Raw genomic sequence first — 23,672 nt, 5'->3', positions numbered from 1 at the left:
GCAATGCAGTATCCAGGAGAGTTGATGCAGAGGTAGCACAGTATCCGGGAGAGCTAACGTAGAAAAGTTGTCTATCATGCAAAATCCAGAACTGTCAGAACAGTCGAAACTGTCAAGAACTGTCAGAACAGTGGGAAGAGCTAACGCAGAGGATAGAGAAGGTGACGCAGTGTTGAAGCAGGCCCAGCGCAGAAATAGCCGGGGTTAGCTAGTCTTGTGCCGGATCAGCGGGAATTCTGCCATGTGAAGTGAGGTAAAACTCACTCAGATTTTCCGCCAGTATTTTCTCTGTAAAGGATTGCTAGATGAACATCCTATATTTGTATTCAGATGTTTCTCCTGCATAATAATAAAACCCTCAAAGTTGCTACACCGGTTTTCCTAAATTGGGTTTTTCTGGGGACTAATGTGTCCAAAAATAAGTGTGTCCTATGTATCTTGTTCTTTGCTCTATTTTCTGTTTCATGAGATCAAATATTTAATTAGTGTAGGTTGCAGAAGTAATTTGCTTCAGTATTCAAAAGAATAACTTGATGAATGTAATTTAAAATCAAGTAGGTGAAGTAGATTCAAATTTGTTCTAGTAGGGGTTCCTTCGAGTGTAGAAATTTTCACACTCATTAGGTCACTCATGTATCTGGTCAACACTACGCCAGACATTTGCTTTGTTGTTAACACTCTTAGTCAGGTCATGGTGGAACCAAAAAGGGTGCATTGGGCGGTAGCTAGACACATTCCTAGGTATGTGCGTGGAACAGTCGGATATGGGTTGAAATACTCCCGAGGGGAGGATGTCAGTTTGAATGGGTTCACAAAAGCATATTGTGCAGGTAGTTCAGTGTTGATTTGGAGTAGCATCGAATGTGATCTAGGCCTCAAAATTTGCAGGAAGGCTTAAACACATGCATTATCCAATACCCAAAAATCATTTTGGGAAATTCCTTCCGAAGACACTTTTATTAAAATAATTAATTATTTTTAATGGGACCCTAAGTCTAAACTTAGGAAATTAAAATAATTAATGGGTATCAATCTAAACTATGGGTGAAACGTCTAGAAGAAGGCAAAGATGAAGTCAAATGATCCTAACCATTCATTAGAATCTAATCTGGGTCGTTGATTGATCAACGAGAGGATTATAAGAGGAGACTTGATGGGCACTTGGAGAACACACCAGAGGCAGATACTCAGTTACCCAAGTAAGATCGATTTTCTCACTAGTCGAAGTGCGGCAAGAGAAAATCGAATCAGAGGGAGAATTGCAGTGAGAAAGGAAGAGAGGGCATCAACATCAGTCAGGAGTGCAAGGTAGCAAGACGTAGAGCAAGAACAAGTTGACACAGAAAGAGGCAGTGCAGAGGCAGCGCAGAGGCAGATTGACGCAGGGCCTGCGTGGGCAACTTGACGTTGGGCCAGTGTGAGAAGTTTGACGTAGAGGGATGCAAAAGGATTCTGGGGAAGAAGAAGTGCTTCACCTGGATCAGAAATTTGTCAAGAAGCATCTGTAAAATTTCTCATTCCTATTTTGTTGGTTCTAATTTGTACATGAGAATTGGCTGAAGAATAATAAAACCCTCATTTGCTGCACTAGTCTTCCCACATTGGGTTTTTCCGGGGATGATTGTCCAAAAATAACTGTCATTGTGATTGCACTTGTGCCTGTATTTTTCCTTGCATTTACTTTCTGCAATGTTTTAATTGTGAAGGCTACAGTAGAATATATTTCGATATTTGTCGTAAGAACATTGTGAATAACTTATTTCTGAGATAATAAGTAGAAGAAATAATATTAATCACTGCAGTAGGATTTCTATTTAGAAATTTTCACATGGTATCAAAGCTAAAGGGAAGCAGAAGGAAGAAGTCGGAAGACCCAACGTTGAAAGGAGAAGGGAATTCGAAATTCTTGTCGGGGCAGTGATTCGAATCTCCAAGGGGCTTGCGTAGTTCAAAGCCAAGGGGATTGGATTTCGTGGGAAAACTCTCTCTAAGTGAGTCGACAACGAGGTAAGTCTTTCCAATTGAAATTTGTCAGTGGTAGAAGGAATAGCGCAGCAGAAGATTCAACAAGAAGGGTTGTCTCAGGTGGGACGCAAATTTTTCCTACAGCAGTTGCTGGACAGGTTAGCGTCATAAATTGGCACAATATGGATACTCAAAGTGTCTCAGATTTATCTACTAGATTAGATGAAGAAGCACGTCTCCAAGGTGAATTGTTTTAGATGTGGCAAGATGGGCTACTATGCATTCCAGTGTCCTCTGAAGAAAAAGGACAAGGATGAGAAGCACGATCCTAAAGTTGCAGCCATGAAGATCGAACAAGGAGTTTGCCATGACAGTCGAGACACCTCCAGGAGGAAGGTGGGCTGATTTGGAGCCGTAGTTCGAAAGAGCTACATTTGGGCAAGATCCTTGAGTAGTCCACCTCTTGGATCAATACCTTGCTACGGGAACCCAGTTTTGCAGTAGTAGGATGGACTAGTGTCGGATGGTGTCGAGGAGTATCGAGGAGACAGTTGCAGTGGCTAGGAGCGCTAGAGACTGAACAGCACAGAGCGAAGTTGGCAACAGTGTAGATGGCACAAAGCAGAGGCCAGTAGCAGCGCAGTAGATTCAGAGGGTCAGTGCAGAGACTAGCAGCAGCCAATTCCAGCATTCACATGGTATCATACTGAACACAGTTAGTTCAATAATTTTGGATGTTTTTCAGTTGCTTCTCTCAACAACTGAGTTGCAGTATGGATGCAGTGTTAGCAGTGGCAGTGCTAGCAGCATAGCAAATGCAGCATTTGAGAGGGAGCTGTAGTACAGATGTAGCATTGGCAATGGCAGTGTCAAAGGCAGCAGTACAGTTACAGCAGCAACACAGTAGTTGGTGGACAGCATGTCAGACATCAGCAGTGCAGAGGACAATGCTTCAGAGTCAGAGCAGTATGCAGCAGCAGTATATTGCTAGAGCACATTCCTCGCTAAGAGGGAGTGTTGATTTGGGGTAGCATCGGATGTGCTCTAGGCCTCAAATTTTGCAAGGAAGCTTGGGCACATGTATTCCAAAGAACCCAAAAAGCATTTTGGGAAATTCCACCCAGAAACAATTTTATTAAAATAATTAATATTTTTAATGGAGTTCTTAAGTCTAAACTTAGGAAAATTAAAATATTAATGGGTATTAATCTAATTGTGGGTGTAACTTTTAGAAGAAGATGGACATCAAGCCAAAATGATCCAAGACTTTGATTGTGAGTTAATCTAGGCCGTTGGTTGTCCAACAAAAAGATATAAGAAGACGCTTGAGGGTCATTTGGAAAATACACCGAGAGATCAAGAGATCAAATTTTTAAAGTGAGAAGTTCTCAGGAGGAAATTCGAATGAGGAGATTTCTTGTAGTTGAGGGGCAGGGATAGCATCCGGAGAGAGAGTGGTTTTCTCAGTCGGAGAATCATCAACAGAGAGAGGCAAAGAGTAATCTAGTAGTGGCAGCGCTGAGCTAGAGGCGCTAACGCAAAGCCACACAGAGGTAGCGTAGAAACCAAGAGGGAGTCTAAATTTGCAAAGGGAATTCGACTTTTAGAAGCCAGGAGCCAGGGTGTGAGACCGAGAGGCAGAAATCGAATCTCCTAGGCAGCAAATCGACCAGCCAGAGCATTGACGCTGTCCCTAGACGCAAATATTGCGCTGAGGCAGCCAAAAAAGTCGGGGGCAATCATTTTGGGGATGGATCAGCCAGGATTTACAGTGATAGTGTGAGGTAATCTCACAACTCTTTTTGCCAGTATTTCTCTCTTTCTAACTAAATAACCTGAGAGGTATTTAGAGATGTATTCAAAATTTGCTACTGCTACATAATATTAAACCCTCAGAGTTGCTACACCGGTTTTCCCGCATTGGGTTTTTCCGAGGACATTTGTCCAAAAATAACGATGTCCATTGTGTTGTATTTTCTTTCTTGCTCAGTATCTTGTTTCCGCTAATAATTTAATTAAGTGAAGGTTGCAGTAGTATTTGCTTCGATATTTACCGGTAAACACAGTAAATAGCTTGTATGGATTAACAAGTAGGAGGAGTGACATCAATTTGCTGCAGTAGGGGTTCCTCTTTTGGAATTTTCACACACTGATGTTGTTGGTCAACTCCCGTCGTGACACATGATTCGTTGTGAACACGTTGAGTCAATATATGGTCAAGCCTCATCACATTCATTGGATTGCTGCCAAGAATCTTTTGAGATATCTCCGGAGCACAATCCACTATGCACTAAGATACACTGTCAGGGATTTGAGACTACATGGTTACACAAATGCTGATTGGGTTGGCAGTGTGGTGGATCCTAAGAGCACGTCTCGATGCTCCTTTTCTTTGGGGTCTTCTTCTATATCTTAGATGAGCAAGAAGCAGAAATCAGTTGCACTTAGCACTGCCGACGCCGAATACATTGCTGCAAGTATGGCCTGCTGTGAAGCAGTTTGGTTGAGGAAGCTCTTCAGTGAGCTATTTGAGCATGTGTTAGATACCACCATGATCTTCTGCGACAACCAGAGTGGGATTCGTCTATCAAAGAATCTCGTGTTCCACAACTGCTCCAAGCACATTGATATTAGGTACCACTTTATCCGGGATATGGTACAACGAGGAGCAGTTAGGCTCCAACACATCAGGACAGATGAGCAGGTTGCAGACATTCTCACGAAGCCTCTCAGGAAGGTCAAATTCTTAACCTTTCGAGAGAGACTTGGAGTCGTGGAACGACCCTCTTATGAGGGTCCCATATGAGTTGGACACAGAGCTCTGGGAGCTCCTAGGGGCATGGGGTACTTCTTGGAGCTAGCTATGAGCGACCATAGGGTGAGTGGTTCACCTTCCCCTAGTGGTACACTGGATACAGGGTGAGTGGTTCACCTTCCCCTGTGATACCCCATTATGGTTGACATGTGTGTAGGGTGAGTGGTTCACCTTCCCCTACTCGAACACATGCATGTAGGGTGAGTGGTTCACCTTCCCCTACGATTGACATATGCATAGGATGAGTGGTTCACCTTCTCCTATGGCATATGAGCAGGATGAGTGGTTCACCTTCTCCTATGGCATATGAGCAGGATGAGTGGTTCACCTTCTCCTGTTGATGCCCCGACACACATCCTACCCATAGAGTCTGGGATTCATGGGAAGTACCTCTCATCTGGCCAATGAGTTGGGAAAAGCTAGTTAGGAACCATAGCACTACCAATGGACGCATCGTGTACTGTCGTACTCCCTATGACTAGGATGCATGGTGTTCAACAACTTGATCTGGGATCAAGCACTGACTTTAGTCAGTGGAGAGTGGTATGATACACTCTCGATCACTTCTTCATTATTACTTCATGGTTCAACAGAGCAGAGCAGTGATGGCAGGGATGATTCAGGATGACAGGTTGGCATGATGATGAATTGGCAGGTGGAATTCTCCCTAGTTGAGAGGGAGTGTTAAAATTGGCAACTAGGGCCAACTTCCACCTTAGGACAGCTCATATGATGGAGATGATTATTGCATTGGATTCCTCTTTCGGAGAGGTACAATTTTGATATAAATATCATCTCATTTTGACAAGCAGAAATGGAATTATGAATTTATTTCTCTTATGGACAAATTGTCAAGGTCGGCCACAGTCAAATGTAGGCTCATGAAGCCCAATAGATGGGTCTCCTCACCCTCAATGAATTGTATAAATAGAGGTGACCTTTTCCTCATTTGGACATCATCTCATCACATCATCTTCTCTCTCTTGATTGGTTCGTACAGCTTGGAGGTCTCTCTCTCTTCTTCGCACGTGTGGCAGGAGGCCAAGTTTTTCTGGGTAAAACAGGTTGAAGTTTTCAAGGCATTGACTAGCATTGACTTAGGGTGATTTGACCAGTGTTGATTCGATTTTTGGGCCAAAAGTTTGATTTCTCTAGGCCGCATTTATTGGCACAGAAATTGAGAAGTTTGGGATAGATTGAATTCAGATTTCACTGCTGAAAATTACAACGATGTTTCTCTCTCCTTTGACTAGGTTTGACCGACTTGTTTTGCTCTGATTTTGACTCTCCTCGAAGGCTGAATTGGACTGTTGTTGACCAAGCTGATTGGACGACATTTTGGGGCAGCGTTGACCATAGTTGACTTTCTGGTTAGGGATGCATTGACTGTTGGTTTGTCTATTGATTTGGTAGATCTGTTTTGGGCTTACATTTATGATATTTGTACTCTCTCTCTCTCTCTCTGCTGAACTATTGAAGAATAATAAGAAGATTTGATCGAAGGGTTTCCCCACATTGTTGTTTGTCCCTGGCATCTGCCGCATCTTGTGTCCTCTTCCCTTGGCTTGTCTTTTGCATATGATTTTATGTTCTATCTGCATTTACTGTCAATGTTTATATAATGTGATTGCTACTAGATTATAATTGGAATCTGTCATTGGGTTGCTAAAGGAACATTGAAGTAAATTGTCTTAAGCATAAAACATACCATTGTTATCTAAAATTAACAGTTTATTTTTTAGGGCCTCATCATGTCCACTCTCTTCCTCCTCACCAAGGTACTCCTCTCCAGGGTTTTCATCAAATCCACTATAACCCACTTCTTCATCCTCTTCTTCATCATGATCAACCCTCCTTCTACTCTCCAACACCATAATAACCAAAAAAGGAACCAACAAGAAGAAAATGCCAAGCCATATAGTCATGATGTTTGAAGTTTTGAGTCTGCAAAAAATAGAGGAATAGGAATCAGAAATAGAGATTTTTTTATTTATTTAGCAATGAACATAAAAACAAAAATGCTAGATTAGAGTGTAGATCCTACCTCTTTGGCCTTCAATCCCAAGCTCCAATCTCCCTTGCAAGCTCCTCAAGCTCCTCCAAGCTCCTCTCTCTTGCTCTCTCCAAGCTCCTCTCTCTTGCTCTTGTGAAAATTCATACATCTAACAATCTCTGTAATCCTACTACAACCAATTGAATCTACTTCACCTAGATCATAAATTACATTACAAACTTATTTCAGATTTCTTCTTGAAATATTGAAGCAAATTACTGAAGCAGCCTACACCAAATTAAATATGATTCTAAAACATAGAAACTGCAAGGAAACACAACACACAGGACACCGTTATTTTTGGACAAATGTCCCCAGAAAAACCCAATGCGGAAAAACCGGTGCAACAACTATAATTGTTTATTATTATTAAGCAGTAGCAAATTCTGAATATACCTCACAGGGTTATTAAGTTACAGAGAGAGATACTGGCAACATCTTTGTGAGATTGAGAAAAAGTCTCGGCTAATCTGGTCACTGGATGAGATGCCCTTGGTACGCCCTGTGTTGCGTCAACGCTGTCCCAGGGTCAAATCTCCTAGGTACTGCGTCACTCAGCTGGGGAATCGATCTGCAACACATAGTCACTGCTCTCAACCTCCCAATCTCACACCCCGGCTTCCGGCTACTAAAACTAACTTTGCTGCTAGATTTTCAACTCTCTCACCCTCTACACTGCCTCTACGTGGCCCTACGTCTGCGCTACTGGATCACCCTCTACCTGCCTCTACGTGGCCCTGCGTTTGGGCTACTGGATCATCCTTTGCCTCTCTCTGCTAATGATTCTTCGGCTGAGAAAATTTCTATCTGCAAAAGCTATCCCTACCCCTCTAATGCGAGAAATCTCCTCAATCGAATTTTCCTACTGAAAACTTCACTTTAGAAAATCGATTCTTGATCTCTCTTAGTGTGTTTTCCAAATGACCCTCAAGCTCCTTCTTATATCTTCCTGTTGGGCAACCAATGACCTAGATTAACTCCTAATCAAAGGCTCAGATCATTTTGACTTGATCTCTGTCTTTTTATAGAAGTTACACCCACAATTAGATTAATACCCATTCATATTTTGATTTTCCTAAGTTTAGACTTAGGAACTCCATTAAAAATATTAATTATTTTAATATAATCATCTCTAGGTGAAATTTCCCAAAACAATTTATGGGTTCTTTGGAATGCATGTGCCCAAGCCTCCCTGCAAAATTTGAAGGCTAGAGCACATCCGATGCTACCCCAAATCAACACTCCCTCTTAGCGAGGAATGTGCTCTAGCAATATACTGTTGTTGCATACTACTCTGACTCTAAAGCATCACCGTTTGCGTTATTGATGTCTGACATGCTATCCACCAACCACTGCGCTGCTGCTGCAACTGTACTACTACCTTTGACACTGCCACTACCAATGCTACATTTGTACTACAGCTCCCTCTCCTATGTTGCATCTGCTATGCTGCTAGCATTGCCACTACTAACACTGCAACTCACTTGCTGAGAGAGGCAACTGAAAACACCCAAAACTGGACAAGTATCTAGTGAATACACCTCGGTGCTGAAAGCCTGACTGCTACTAGTCCCACATTGTCTTATGAAGCCACTGCGCTCCTAAAGCTCTGCATTGTTGCCTCTCTGCTCTGCACTGCTCAAGTTCTGGTACTACTAACTACTGCATATGTCACTCCAACACTCCATGGCACCAACTGAAAACTCCTCCATCCCACTACTACTGATCATGGGTTCCCATAGCAAGATGATGATCCAAGAGGTGGGCTCCTCAACGATCCTACCCATGTTCTAAATCAGCCCACCTCCCTCCTGGAGGTATCTTGGCTGTCATGGAAAACTCCTGTTCGATTTTGCGGCTGCAACCTTAGGATCGTGCTTCTCATCCTTGTCTGTTTTCTTCAAGGGGCACTGGGATGCATAGTGGCCCATCTCACCGCATCTAAAACACTTCACCTTGGAGACGTCCTTCTTTTGTCTCTATTTCCCCTACTGACCCTTTGATACAAGGGTTGCATTCTCCTCCTCCTCCTTGGGCTTCGACTCACTGCTGTTGCTGCTTCCGTCAACTTTGACCTTGACCAAGTCTCCCCTCAGCTCCTCTTGTTTCAGAGCTGCCCACATCTCACCACAATATGGCAATGCTGCTCTGCCTAGGATACTCTAGACAAAGACTTGCCGCTCATCAGAGACAGAGTTTAGGGCTAGTCTAACTAGCTCTGAATCCTGTGGTGTATGCCCCGCAGCCGACAACTCATCACGGGTCTCCTTCAGCTTCATGAGGAAGGGATCCACACGCTCTCCCTTCTGCATCTGAGCGGATTTTAGCATCTGCTCTAAGTATATTGTCCCCTGCTCGGAAGATCCCTGATACAACGTGGCCAAGGTATCCCACATCTCCTAAGCAGTTTCTTTGCTAGCAACATGGCACACCAAGTGATCCTCGACTCCATCCAAGATCATCCTCTTGGCCTTCGCCATCTCAGTCTTGTACTTCTTTAATGGATCTGCATCCGCAAGTTCAGCTACCACACTATCAACATACGTCTTGAGGGCATGCTCATCTAAAAGGAAAGACATTCTAGCCTTCCAGGTGACATAGTTGGATGCTCTGTCCACCCTGTCCTGATCCCTCAATCCATTGGTTGCCATCTCCTCCGAAAACTGTCGAACAACTCCCTCTTTCTCCCTACTACGTAGCTTCTAGGCTGGCTTACGTACTCCCTAATGGAGTTGGTAAGTCTATTGCTCCTCTGCTTCCCAGCAAATGAGAAATATTGATTTCCTAGGCAATAAACCATTGAGGAAGTATTCCCTCACTATGTGATATGCTTCCTTTCGACGGCTTTTCTGCCCAGCACTCAGCTTGCAGAAAACTGCGTCCCTCTAGCTTTGTGTGGCTCCTTCTGCCTTGGAAAATTCTCGATCTTGTAGTCTTACCCCTCTGTCGACTCACCCAGAGAGAGACAACCTCGAAAAATAGCCCTCTTGGCTAGAACTGCACAATCCCTTAGGGGATTCGAACTGCTGCTTGCTGCAGCAAGTTGGCCCTTGCTTGAGTGGTAGATCTTCTCTTCTTGTTTCACATCAATAGCTCTGATACCATGTGACAATTCCTAGATCTAACAATCTCCAGAATCCTGCTGCAACCAGCTGAATCTACTTCACCTAGATAGTAAATTACTTTACAAACTTATTTCAGATTTCTTATTGAAATATTGAAGCAAATTACTGAAGCAACCTACACCAAATTAAATATGATTCTGAAACATAGAAACTGAGCAAGGAAATACAAACGCATAGACACTATTATTTTTGGACAAACGTCCCCAGAAAAACCCAATGCGGGAAAATCGGTGCAACAGCTCTAAGGGTTTATTATTATTAAGCAGTAGAAAATTTTGAATACATCTTTGAATACCTCACAGGGTTATTCAGTTACAGAGAGAGATATTGGAAGAAGCTTTGTGAGATTAGCTCACACAATCACTGAGAAAAAGTCTCGACTGATCCAGTCACTGAATGAGGTGCCCCTGGTAGGCCCTGCACTGCCTCTACGCTGTCCCAGCGTCAAATCTCCTAGGCATTGCGTCACCCAGTTGGGGAATCGATCTGCAGCCCAGAGTCACTGCTCTCAACCTCCCGGTCTCACACCCCGGCTTCCGGCTACTGAAACTAACTTTGCTGCTAGATTTTCGACTTTCTCTCTCACCCTCTGCGCTGCCTCTACGTGGCTCTGCTAGCCCTGCGTTAGCCTTTGCATCTAGGCTACTGGATCACCCTCTACCTCTCTCTGCTGATGATTCTCTAGCTGAGAAAATCTCTCTCTCTCTCCGAAAGCTATCCCTTCCCCTCTACTGCAAGAAATCTCCTCAATCGAATTTTCCTCTTGAGAACTTCACACTTCAAAAAATCGATTTCTTGATCTCTCTTGGTGTGTTTTTCAAATGACCCTCAAGCCCCTTCTTATATCTTCCTGTTAGGCAACCAATGGCCTAGATTAACTCCTAATAAAAGGCTCTGTTGACCACTACCTGTAAACTACCCATAGCAGTACACCCCCTTTTCTTCGCAAAAAGGGATAGCGCTTGATCGACATGTCCGTGCCATTCGACAGTCATCATCGACTTGATCATATTATGTTGTAAACCCAGTCTGCGTGTATAAATTGTAAATAATCTTAGCAGATATGAGTCATATATGTAAATTGCCTAGGTGGACCTAACTTTCTAGTGATAATCTACCTTCCGGAAGGTTTTTCGTCTCGCCGATCCATGATCAGCAGAGTTTTCCTTCAGCCTAACCCCAAAGCCGGAATGGATTTTGTCATTAGAATCTTAGGAGAATCCTAGTGTGTTAATCTGCTAGCTTATAGTTGTGTCGCAAAACTGGGTGATTTATGAGGATCTATGTCAAATGGGTTTTCCCCCTTGAAATGTAAAGTTGTAAAAGACATAATGTAAAGTGTCTTGAGGGTTGGAAAATGTTTTAATCCCCTCATAAGTCCTAAGTCCTAGGTCCTAAGTAAATTTTTCCAAAGGCTAAGTTCGAGGATCCATTTAAAAAAAAAAAAATTAAAAACTTTAAAAATTAAAAAATTGAAAAATAACTAAAAAATAATAAATAATAAATAATAAAATTTATAAAATAAATTAAAATAAAAATAAAAATAAAAATAATAAAATAATAATATTTTTGAGTAAATAAATGCAGAATTTCAATTTTTAATGCATTAAAAAATTCGACGGATGAGATTAAGAGATGTCTTGATCCTCATCGACGGTCGAGATTAGTTTGACATGGATCACTCGAACTAGCTGTTGGGGATTTTTCCTTTAAATAGGGTCCTAGGGATCATTTGAGATCATTCGATCTGTGAGTCTTGTGCTGAAGAAGCTCTCTTGTAAACTTTTTCTGGTGCTAATAAAGAAAGACTTTGGGGTTGAAATCTTGCTGGTGTTACTCTCTGGAAGTGCTGTGAGCTATTTTATTTTCTGCATATTTTAATTTTCAGTCATTAGTAACAACTTATTGTAGAGTATTGTTGAACACAGGTATCTTGTTCACTTGCTAGGGTTTGAATGGTATTAGAATTTCTGAAGTAATGGCAGGTATCTCCATTGCTTTTGAGATCTAGTACTGCTTTTTCTCTCTTTATTGATGGTTGAAGTGAGCTGTGCAGGAAACCCTTATTGAAGAAAACCAGTGGGCGTTTGGGGAAGTTCTCGGCTAAACCAGCCAACTTCCGCAAGCATTTTCTTGCAGAGCCTAGCTAGTTTTGATCCTGGGTTTATCATTTAGTTTATTTTTCTAAATTGCATGAGAGATTTTCTGAAGTTTTTCATAGTAAATCTGAAATTTTGATCATATCACTGCTGATTATTGATAAATCTGGCTGTTTAAGAGTCAAAAATTTGTAAATACTGTAAATTTTTAGCTTGTTGTAGGGTTTTCAGTTTCGTTTCTTGCACGTATTATTTTAGGTTTTCTATTGTAGGTTGCAGGTGCAGGTTTTGAGAAATTTTCAGGGTTTTATCAGGCAAAATTGGAGCAGGGAATTATAAATATTGATCTTGTGGAGAGCTTCAGTGGCTTTTCTGGGCATCCTGGGCAATCCACTCCATTTCCACGCTACTGCCTACTCAGCAATCTGTCCCTTTTGCATTTTATCCTCACGCAGCTTGCTCATCTCTCCTCAAATCCTGTATGCTACTCTGTTACCCACGTATCAATCCATTTTTTTTTAAACGTTTCTATCCACCCCTGCGGCTGTATCCACTCAAAAAATACACTGTTACCTCTCTTCTCCAAGTTTCTGCGTGTTTTATTTTCACCCTAAATCACACATCTCCTGCACCCTTGATATCTTTCTCCCACCTCCACCTCTGTCTGTGTCCCCTCTCCACGTTGCGTCCATGTAACCAGGATCTTTCCCCCACGTGCAGCCAAAACACCATACATCAGAGCATTCTGACATCGAACACTGCTGGAAACTGCTAAGCTGTCCTCTGTCCGCCGTCGAAGAAAAGCAATCCGTTGAAGTTCCTCTGCCAGTCAAGCATGTCGGTTATCAATCTGTAACTCCTCCAAACGCTACTCCAGTTGCTGAAGAGCTCCACGCACCTACAAAACATGTTGAAACTCCTCATCAGCTCTGTCTTTCCCTCACGCACCTTACGCCAACTGCAAAAATCACATTTTTTTAATATACACGGGCCAGGTATCACGTCGGACAAAAATCTGTATGGTAAGCTGAGTTTTATTTTCCCTGCGTGCTGTGTAGATCAAACTCCATCTGCGCCCCAGGTTTCCGTCGACCTGTGCAGCACCAAGTGAACTCATTGATTTCCTTACTGTAAGTCTCCATTTGATATGCAAGTGCAGGTTAAAAAATAGATTTGATTTTTTTTGTTTAGATACGTCCTTTTTAATAGTTAGGGTAACGTGTAAATTTTTTTGGGTTTAACTTTAGTTTAGCATAGAAACTTAGATTTGATTGTATTTAAAAATTTAGCTTTAAAATTTAAAATTTTAAAATCGTAAAAATTATAAAAAGGCATAAAATATAAAAAGTCCAGTTTCATTTAGGTTTTAATTAGATTTAGTGTTGATTTTATTTTATTTATTTGTATAGTTTAGAGCTTTATAAATTTTGTTCAAAGTCTGTTTCCTTTAATTTAGACTAGATTTTAGTTTTATTAAAGTTTTAGATTTTAATTTTAGTTTTATTTCTATTAATCATAAAAAATATAAAAATTAAAAATCATAAAAATTATAAAAAAAAAGCTTTTTCTTTATTTAGGCTTTAGTTAATTTAGTCTTGTTTTATTTGAAAACATAAAAATATTATTATTATTATTATTTTGGAAATATTTTGCTAGATTCAGTCTTGGCTTAGGGATTTATCACATTTTATCTTTTCTGTTAAGGCTAAAATTTTGATGTGGAATTAATGTTTATCATTTAGCATGCTTGAATGATCGTTAGCGTTTAAAATTACATTGTTATTTAAAAGCACTTTATCTTTCGAAATTTTAAATTGTCGGAGCATCATTAAGCCATTAAGCATTTTCCGCATGTGATAAAAATTAATCTTTCTTTGAGTTATTTGATGATAAATGATTGCTCTACATGGTTTACATTTCTGCAATATTTAGTAAGTAATCATTTAAACATTAACTCCAAAAGGCACTGGTCTATTAATTTAATAAAATCTATTTAGTGTTGGTTTCTTTTCGTGTCTCCCAAACCAACCGATTCACGGTTGGTCATCCTTTTTCCTATAGGGTCTACCCCCCTTAGCCACGGGAGACAGGCTTAAACAGAGAGATCGGGGATCAGGGTGACAGCCCCCGGTCTGAGCGTTGTCGCGACAATCTGTGCAACAACATTTTTTGGCGCCGTTGCCGGGGATAGAGTTTTTCTGTCCTTGGTTCTTTCATTTCGAGCTTTTTCGTCTTTCACTTCTTGTCCAGGTGGCGACTCCACTTCATATATTATCTTCAAGAGTGTATACTAGAAGACATCCAAGCAGTCTGTGCAATCCTACTCCTGATCCTGAAAGGGTCCTCAAGGTACGATTACACAAACTCTCTTCTCGTACACTTCTTGTTAACCTCGAACAAGAAGCCCTCTCTGATATCCATTTGCCTTTTACTAGTCAAGTTAGGCACAGCATCATGGATATGTATGCCCCTTGCAATTTTTCTAACATTCCAAGGTATCCCAATGCTCTTCCATCAGTTGGGATAGAAAAGTTGCCTAACTTTCAGGGATTCGCATCTGAGGGATTTTAGCATATGGATGGCTAAGTACGCAAGGTCTCCTGATTTCGATCATGAAGATGTTAGAATGACTCTTTTCATTTTAACCTTGGGGGGCGATGCTCATGAATGGTTTACTGAAAAGCCTCAGAATTCATTTGATTCCTTAGAATCAAACATTAATGCATTTAAAGAAAAATATGGAGATAAGAGAGAAGGAAGACACCTCGTAAAACCTATTAGCATAATAAAAAAGAGGGAGAATGAAACTGTTGAAGAATTTAATAAAAGGTTTAATGGTATTATTAGAGAATTACCTCAAGACTATAAACCTACAAACAAATCTCTCCAAGATTTTTACATTGATGCTTTTAGTCCTAAGCCATCTTATGAATTAAGGCGTGCTAAACTTAATGATTATAGAGATTGCCAAGCCTTAGCTATAGAACTTGAAAAGGACAAGGCAACATCTGGAAAGTCTGAGATCCCAGGTTTTGATAGGGCTGCTACGAAACTAAAGGAACCTAAAGGAAAAGCAGTTCAAGAACCTGAAAGCGAACTTGTTCTCAAATTGCTTCAAAAGATTGAAACCATGGAAATTAATCATAATAAGGAGATAACCACTTTGCAGAATAGGTTGATCCAAATGGAAAGAGCGCAAACGCAAAATTCTCAACCTCGAAATAATAATAACAGAAATAACAATTGGCAAAGGAAGGGTCAATCTAGTGAGCAGAGACCTCCTAATCCGCTAACTAATTTGGTTGATAATGCTCCTCCTTACTGTCGAGTTTGTGATGCTCTTCATGAAGAGGCCACTTGTCCCATCGTTAGAAGAATTTTAGATAATGGAATGTTTGGAACAGGTGATAAAATAAATGTAGTAGGTAGCAAGTTTCCTTTGTCTATGGATGATTGGATAGAGGTCAAGGAAAAGAGTCGTGACGTTATGAATCCTTCAACAGCTTTTAGTATAAATAACCTTGAAAATAAAGATGACATTTTGGCTAGGTTATATGGTGAAAAACCCTCTCCCGAGCAAAGCTTGGAAATTGCTAGAGATAAGGGTTTGACCTATCAGAGAAGGGATAAAGATCAAAGCGGGAATCAAATTCCCCCTCGAACTCTTAACCCTGGTGTAAACTCTGGATTAGATGTCAATTTGGGAAGTTGGTTTAACAATGCAAAAATCTAGGTTCCTGTCTCCGAGATTGCTAAAATCCCTTCCCAAAGAGACAAGTTACTAAAAGCTATTCAAGGTCCTCAAGTAAATACTTCTCAACAGAAGACTCGGGAAGTTGACTATCATGATGCTCCCATATATTTGCAAAGCTTAGATGCTGATAACAAAGATCACCAGCCTTTCTTTATCACCTTGTTAGTTAATGGATATAAATTGAATAATTGCATGTTGGATTCTGGTGCATCAGCGTGTGTAATGACTAAAAGGGTCACGGAACAGCTTAACTTAAGAGTTTCTAGACCCTACTATAACATATGCGCCATGGATTCTAAGAAAATCGAAGTGCATGGTTTAATCAAAGATTTACAAGTTCATCTATCAGTTTACCCAGACATCATGATTGTCATGGATATTGTTGTTGTGGATGTGCCTAATGCCTGGGGTATGCTATTATCTAGAAAGTGGGCCTCTGATCTAGGAGGAAGTATTCAAATGAATTGGTCATATGCTATGATTCCTTCTCCTAGGGGTGATGGTTTTGTAAGACTAAATAGAGAGCCCGAAAGAAAATTTCATGTTGAAGATCCTAAGAGACCTCACAACGAAATAATCAAAGAGCAATCTGACATTGGGAACTATGCCATCATGTCTAATTTTATAATTCCTCCCGATGATAAGATTAAGGATCTCAGGGATAAAGTTTGGTATATGTACTTCGATGGTGCATCGTCTAGGCATGGTAAAGGTGCTGGAATAGTGCTTAAATCTCCCCTTGATCACATTTTCAAGTTTGCCTATCGATTAGAATTTGAAGCAACCAACAATGTCGCTGAATATGAGGCTATATTGTTGGGGCTTGAGTTGGCAAAATCTTTGAAGATTAAGTTGCTTAGCATTAAGGGGGATTCTGATTTAGTTATCATGCAGCTTAAAAATAAATTCACATGCAAAAATCAAAGACTAAGGAATTATCGAAATGCTGTGTGGGATACTATGGAGCACTTTGATGCTCTTGACCTCAAAGCTATCCCAAGAGAGCAAAACAGTTTGGCAGATGAACTTGCCGTAGCCGCTACTACTTTCCAGTGATGAGCTAATTAATGATAAGATCAAAATGGAAGTAATATTTAGACCATCTGTTCCAGATAACTCAGAGCATTGGCAGGTCTTCAATGATGAAAAGCAGGTCATTCGTTTTCTTAATAGTTTGGATGAGTTTGAGGATTTCCGGATAGATTCTGAGGAGGATGGATCTTTAAATCATGAGCACATCATAAATCCTACTCCTAGGAATGTGGTTGCCTTAGAGCAACATTTTGATCGGCATGATGCCACGAAGTTGAGAGAAGAAAATAAGATGGACCCAGGCGAATATCTCGAGATAAGCATTGGTACTTCTGAAAACCCGAAAATGGTTAAAATTGGTAGAGGTACTAGTGTGGAGGAAAGAAAAAAGTTAACTGATTTACTTCGCGAATATCGAGATGTTTTAGCTTTTTCTTATGATGAATTAAAGGGCTATAGGGAAGATGTTATGGAACATACTATCCCCTTAAAAGATGAAAATGCTAAACCCTTTCGCCAGAAACTTAGGCAAATTAATCCTAAATTAGCCCCCTTGGTTCAGAAAGAGCTTGCTAAAATGCTTGCAGCAGGAATTATTGCTCAAACCAGGCATTCAACATGGTGCTCGAATCTGGTGGTTGTTAGGAAAAAGAATGGTACGATAAGGCTATGGGTCGATTTTCGAAACCTTAATCTAGCATGCAAAAAAGATAATTACCCTTTGCCAAACATGGAAACTTTGTTGCAAAGAGTAACCAGTTCTGGAATGATGTCGTTGCTAGATGGTTTCTCTGGGTACAATCAGGTATGGGTTAAAAAGGAATATCGTCATAAAACCCCATTCACCACGCCATGGGGTACCTTTGAATACATCAGAATGCCGTTTGGATTAACAAACACTGGGGCTACATTCCAAAGGGCTATGGACTATGCCTTCAAAGGGTTAATCGGGAAATTTATTGAAATTTACCAAGATGATCTTACTGTTTTCTCTAAAGATGGTATTAGTCATGTAAATCATCTTAGGCAGGTTTTCGATAGATGTAGAGAATACGGAATTTCTTTGAATCCAGCTAAGTCTGTTTTTGGAGTAACGGAAGGGAAATTACTTGGCCATATCATTTCTAAGGAAGGAATCAAGATTGACCCTGAAAGAATTGAAGCAATCCAAAAGATTCCTCTCCCTCATAATCTTAAATCCCTTTAGTGTTTCCTTGGAAAGACAAATTTTATTAGAAGATTTATTCCAAATTACGCAGAAATAGCTAAGCCTATTCAAAGTTTTCTAAAGAAAGATGCAAAATTTGTTTGGCAAGAAGACAGCAAAAAGGCTTTCCAAGAAATCAAATGTGCTATCGCAAGAGCTCCTGTCTTAGTTAGTCCCGATTATTCCAAGGATTTCATGATTTTTTCTTTCGCTTCCGAAGATACCATTGCTGGTGTCCTGCTACAAAAGAATAAAGATGGTCACGAGCAGCCTATTGCTTTCATGAGTAGAGCACTTCAAAATTCTGAATTGAAGTACAATACCATGGAAAAGCAGGCTTATGCCCTGGTCAAGTCTCTTAATCACTTCAAAACTTATGTGGGTTATTCTAGAATCATTGCTTTCGTCCCACATTCTGCTGTTAAGGATATATTAACTCAAACCGATTACTTAGGGACTCGCGCTAGGTGGGTTACTAAAATACAAGAATATGATTTAGAAATCAGACCCACCAAGCTCGTCAAAGGCCAAGGTTTAGCTCAGATGTTCACTGAAGGTAACGAAAAGACGCTTGGTTTGTTTTGTCTTAGTGGTCTATCTTCACCGGAGTTGCAAAGATTAGGAGAGCATGAGTGGTACAAGGACATAGTTTATTACTTGATGAATCTTGCATGTCCTAACCATTTAGTTGCTCATAAGAGAAGGGCTCTTAGACTAAAAGCCACTAAGTATTGCCTTATGAAGGATGGCCTTGGATGGAGAAATCCTGAGGGCATAGTGCTTAGGTGTGTTGATGACGTTGAGTCCAAGAAATTGATCTCTGAGTTTCATTCAGGATTTTGTGGTGGTCATTATGCTGCTAGAACTACCGCCCACAAAATCCTGAGAGCTGGCTATTATTGGCCTTCAATTTTTTCTGATGTGCACAAGTTTGTTAGAGCTTGTCAAGCCTGTCAACTATTCACTGGGAAACAGAAGCTTGCTGCCTTGCCCCTACAACTTGTCATTGTAGAGGCACCTTTTCAGCATTGGGGTCTAGACTTCATAGGGAAGTTCCATGAAAATTCTAGCAATGGCTACTCATGGATTTTGACTGCTACGGATTATTTCACTAAATGGGTTGAAGCCATTCCTGCTAAGAATGCCACTGAAAAGGTTATTATGGATTTCATTGAAAATAATATCATTACTAGATTTGGTGTCCCTGCTAAGATCACTACTAACAATGCCAAAGCTTTTAGTTCCTTAGAGTTTTCATCTTTTTGTTTCAAGTATGGCATTGTCTTATCTCATTCGTCTAATTACTATCCTCAGGGTAATGGTCTGGCTGAATCAAGTAACAAGAATCTCATAACCATTATCAAGAAGATAGTAGGAGATAATAAGAGATCATGGGATAGCAAAATGAAGTATGCTTTATGGGTAGATAGAATCACTAAGAAGAAAGCTACTGGTAAATCTCCCTTTGAATTAGTTTATGGCTTGGATGTAACTTTACCTGTGCACCTAAAATTGCCAGCTTATCAACTCCTTCAAAAGGATGTTGTTCAGAATAGAATAGATCAGATTGTGGAGTTAGATGAAGCTCGTAGGACAACTTTTGATGCTATATGTAAAAATCAATCTAACATTAAGAAAAGCTTTGATAAATTCTCTCGATCTAGATCTTTGCAGGTGGGAGATATGGTACTTCTTTGGGATCGCAAGAATGAGAAACCAGGAAAACATAAGAAGTTCGACAGTTTGTGGCTGGGACCGTACATCATTCGAGACATAGCTGGACCAAACTCATTCCACTTGAGCAGATTGGATGGCGAACCACTTGATCTACCTGCAAATGGCCAAATGCTCAAGCTGTTCTTCAAAGATGATATCTGATGCCATGGGGCATCCTTTGTATTGTATTTCTATCCCTACTCCTTGTTATTTCAGCATTTTATTTCTGATTTAGGATTAGATTTACTTTCCTTGTTAATAAATGAAGAGCTTCTATCTTTTATGTGCTTAAATGTTATATGATGATTTTTGAATGGATGCTACTTATTTCTGTTGTGTGTTGCGTGGATGCAGATTCTGGATTCTCACATTCCTACAGTGCAGCAATGTGTCCCCAAGTAGAGCCAGATGTTGACCACTACCTGTCAACTACCCATAGCAGTACACCCCCTTTTCTTCGCAAAAAGGGATAGCGCCATGGTTGCAGGAATCGCCCCCCCCCCGGAGGATCCAAACCCGGAACCGCGGATCGGAGCGAACCGTCCCGGAATCCAATTTGGAAGCACGATTCGGAGGAGGAGGTGGCGCGGTTCCGGAATTTAAATGCGATTCCTGCCTTTTGGGTTGCGGCCACCCCGGAACCGCGGATCGGAGGGCGGTTCGGGCACGGGGTGGCGCCACGCTTCCGGCCCGGAACCGCACGCCACCCAGGGGATTCCGGAAGCAACCCCGCGGCCTCCTTTTTTTTAATTTATTTTTTTTAAATTTGTTTTAATATGTGACTTAACTAGCATGAGGGGGTGGGTTAGGTTAGTTTAGGGTGAGTCTAGGGTGACTTTAGAAAAGAATAAAGCCCCCATTCTCTTCTCATTTTCTCACTTTGAGTTTATGAGAGTTGGAGAAGAGAAGAGAGGAGAGGAGAAGAGAAGAGAGGAAAGGAGAGGAGAAGAGAGGAGAGCTTGGAGGAGTGAAGAAGGAGGAGCTAGGAGAAGGAGGAGGAGCTTGGAGCAAGAGCTTGGAGGACTTCATCTACAAGAGCTAAAGAGGTAAGTTCAAACCCCAAACTCCCTTGTTTTTTTGAAAAAAAAATTGTATTTTTCTCCTCCCTCTCCTACTCTTTCCCATTGTTTCTACTTGCTCCTTTATTTACAGGTTGTCCACCACCTATATCCATATTCCAAGATGGTGTTCTTTTGGCTTCTATGTATCATTCCACTCTTGGTTTTAATGATGGCAAGGGTGAGGAATAGAGGGGAAGAGGAAGGGGATGAACTTGGTCCTAATAGTAGTGACCCAATGTATGATGAGGAGGAAGGGTTTGAAGAGGAAGGGGATGAACTTGAAGAGGACACTGAAGCACAAGATGGGAAAGGTACATCAAATCCCTTGTGGAACTATGTGACCAAACTTGAAGGGGGAAAGGGTGGTGGATCTTACAAATGGATGTGCCCTCATGATTGTCATGGAGGAAAACCATATACGGGTTCATATACCCGTCTGAGGAGGCATTTTTGTGGGGTGCTAGAGAGTGATGAAAAAAAGGGTTCTGTGGGGGTAGCCATTTGCCCAAAAATTTCAAGTGAACAAAGACAAAAATACATCAAAATAGAGATGGCTGCACAACAAAAAAACAAGAAACAAAAAACTCATTCAGAATCAAGTGCAACCTCTAAATTTGGTAGTTGCCCATCTCCTTATGGTACTTCTGCAACCTCTGGAGGTAGAAAAACAATAGGGGATTTCCTTAATGTTACTGGGAGGGATGATGTGGATGGAAAGGTAGTCCGTTTTCTTTGTGCTTGCGGTGTACCATTCAATGTGCTTCGCTCTCCCTATTGGCATGACATGGTAAAGGCCATCAATGAAGCCCCAAAAGGATACAAGGCCCCCAACTATGAGAAAGCTAGAACAGTGTTATTAGAAAGAGAAAAAGCTAAGGTTCAAAGAGCTTTGACACGTTTTACACATGAGTGGGTGGATTATGGGGTATCCATTGTATCAGATGGGTGGACAAATATTAGAAACCAACATTTGATAAATGTTCTTGGTGTTTCTTCTAAGGGTGCAGTATTTATTGCATGTCATGACTCCTCCTCCATCAGTGCAACTGCACAAAACATTGCAGATCTCCTATTGAAATCAATCAAAGATGTTGGTCCGAATAATGTGGTTCAAGTGATCACAGATAATGCAGCAAATTGTAAGGCAGCAGGAAAAATTATTGAGCGTACTCATCCACACATCTTTTGGTCTGGGTGCCTGGTTCACACATTGAACCTTTTGATGCATGATATTGTGAAACACAAAGAATGTGGGTGGATTGCTGAGGTTTACAGGAAAGGGAAGCAGCTCATTAAATTCATCACAGGGCATACAAGGGTAAACTACTTCTATGGCACTTACTCCAAGTTGCAATTGCTTAAAATTGCAAAGACAAGATTTGCTAGTTATTACCTCACCTTTAGGCGGCTAGTGAAGGTGAGACAAGCTTTAACTAATCTGGTGTGTGCTGAAACATGGGATGAAATTAACCAGTGTACAGATGGTGCTACTGCTAATGTAGTCAAGGACACTGTTCTTGACACTTACTTTTGGTCACAGGTTAAATATGTTTTGCAATTCACCAAACCAATTTATTACATGATCAAGTTTGCAGATTCAGATCGACCAGTAATTGGGGAGGTGTATGAGCAAATGGATAGCATGTTGGGGCAGATTAAAGACATTGTTGAGCCTAGAGATACCACCTTGTACAATTATATTCGTGAAGAGGTGGAAAAGCAATGGGATATGCTAAATGTTCCATTGCATGCATTAGCATATGTTTTGACACCTAGGTACTATCATCCATCATGGCTTTCAAAACCAGCACCTGGGGGGGAAGCAGGAAAAAACCACACCAAGATAAAGAGGTTCACGAAAAATATATGGCTGCATTGAGTAGATTAATCCCTGATAATGAGGAGGCTGCATTGGTACGGAGACAGGTGAGCAACTATACGCTCAACACTGGTCCATTTGGGAGCATGCATTCAATTGAAGATCGAGAGCATTTTTCTGCTCTTGAGTGGTGGAACATGCATGGAGGGCCTACTCCACTTCTACAGAGTTTGGCATTGCGGGTGCTATCACAGGTGGTAAACACTTCTTCTGCAGAGAGGCGTTGGAGCTCTTATTCTTTCATCCACAGTGTTAAAAGGAACAGGTTGAGTTTAGACCGGGCAGAGAGCTTGGTTTATGTTCATTACAACTTGCGATTGTTGTCCCATTACTGTGAAGATGCAAAGTCTAATAAAGACTTGTTGACTTGGGACAAGCATCCAGAGGAGCCCAATTTGGAGGATGGAGTGTTGCAACTAGAGCAATTAGAGGATGCTCTTATCCAGGTATGTCCATTGTGGTATGAATTTTCCAATTTTCCCTTATAAAGCATTTCTCTAATTCATGTTTTTAATTTTTTTGTTAACTAGTGTTTTTTTTTTTTTTGCATGAATTTTTTGAGCGATTCTAGGATGATGATGACCGTGTTGATATGCCACCACCCCCACCCCCATCTGGTCCTAGGTTCCATGGTTCAACACCAACAGCAGGGGGTTCTTCTTCATCAGTTCCAGTGCCACGACTTACACAGGGACCATCTTCTTCATTGCCACCACGTGGAGGCACGCCATCACGTTCTATTCGTGGTGGAAGGAGGAGAGATTAGTAGATATATTCACAATCTACTTCTTTTTGTCATAGTCTATAGATTACTCATTAGACTTGTAGACTTGTGAATTTGAATTTTGAACCTTTTTGGCTTGGCGGTGACCAAGTGACATATTTTGTAAACATTATTATTTGAATTTTGGACATGACAAATGTTGACAGTTGCTCACTTGCTAGATAAATCATAATATGCTCTAT

General features: G+C 40.9%; 1 protein-coding gene and 1 pseudogene across 2 annotated transcripts in view; one reads left to right on the top strand and one right to left on the bottom strand.

Annotated features, from left to right (window-relative positions):
• LOC149253386 (uncharacterized) overlaps window positions 1-23,672 on the bottom strand; it is a 372,890-nt pseudogene that overhangs the window by 275,215 nt on the left and 74,003 nt on the right. The window lies entirely within an intron of this gene.
• On the top strand, window positions 22,694-23,580 carry LOC149253387 (uncharacterized). Its single transcript, XM_089460908.1, has 2 exons — window positions 22,694-23,152; window positions 23,278-23,580. Exons 1-2 carry the CDS (start codon window positions 22,694-22,696, stop codon window positions 23,470-23,472), a joined length of 654 nt encoding a protein of 217 aa, XP_089317034.1. The 3' UTR covers window positions 23,473-23,580.

The sequence above is a fragment of the Pinus tabuliformis genome, chromosome 7 (genome assembly GCF_031772625.1).
Source record: "Pinus tabuliformis cultivar Carrire ecotype Pingquan chromosome 7, CPIR1, whole genome shotgun sequence".
NCBI classification, from domain to species: domain Eukaryota; kingdom Viridiplantae; phylum Streptophyta; class Pinopsida; order Pinales; family Pinaceae; genus Pinus; species Pinus tabuliformis.
Note: the sequence above shows the minus strand (reverse complement) of the source record. Positions and strands in the feature narration are given on the sequence as shown.

Coding starts and splice junctions, on each gene's coding strand:
- LOC149253387 (XM_089460908.1), top strand. CDS start 22,694: ATGGCTGCATTGAGTAGATTAATCCCTGATAATGAGGAGGCTGCATTG. Junction 23,153..23,277: donor TAGAGGATGCTCTTATCCAG/GTATGTCCATTG, acceptor GAGCGATTCTAG/GATGATGATGACCGTGTTGA.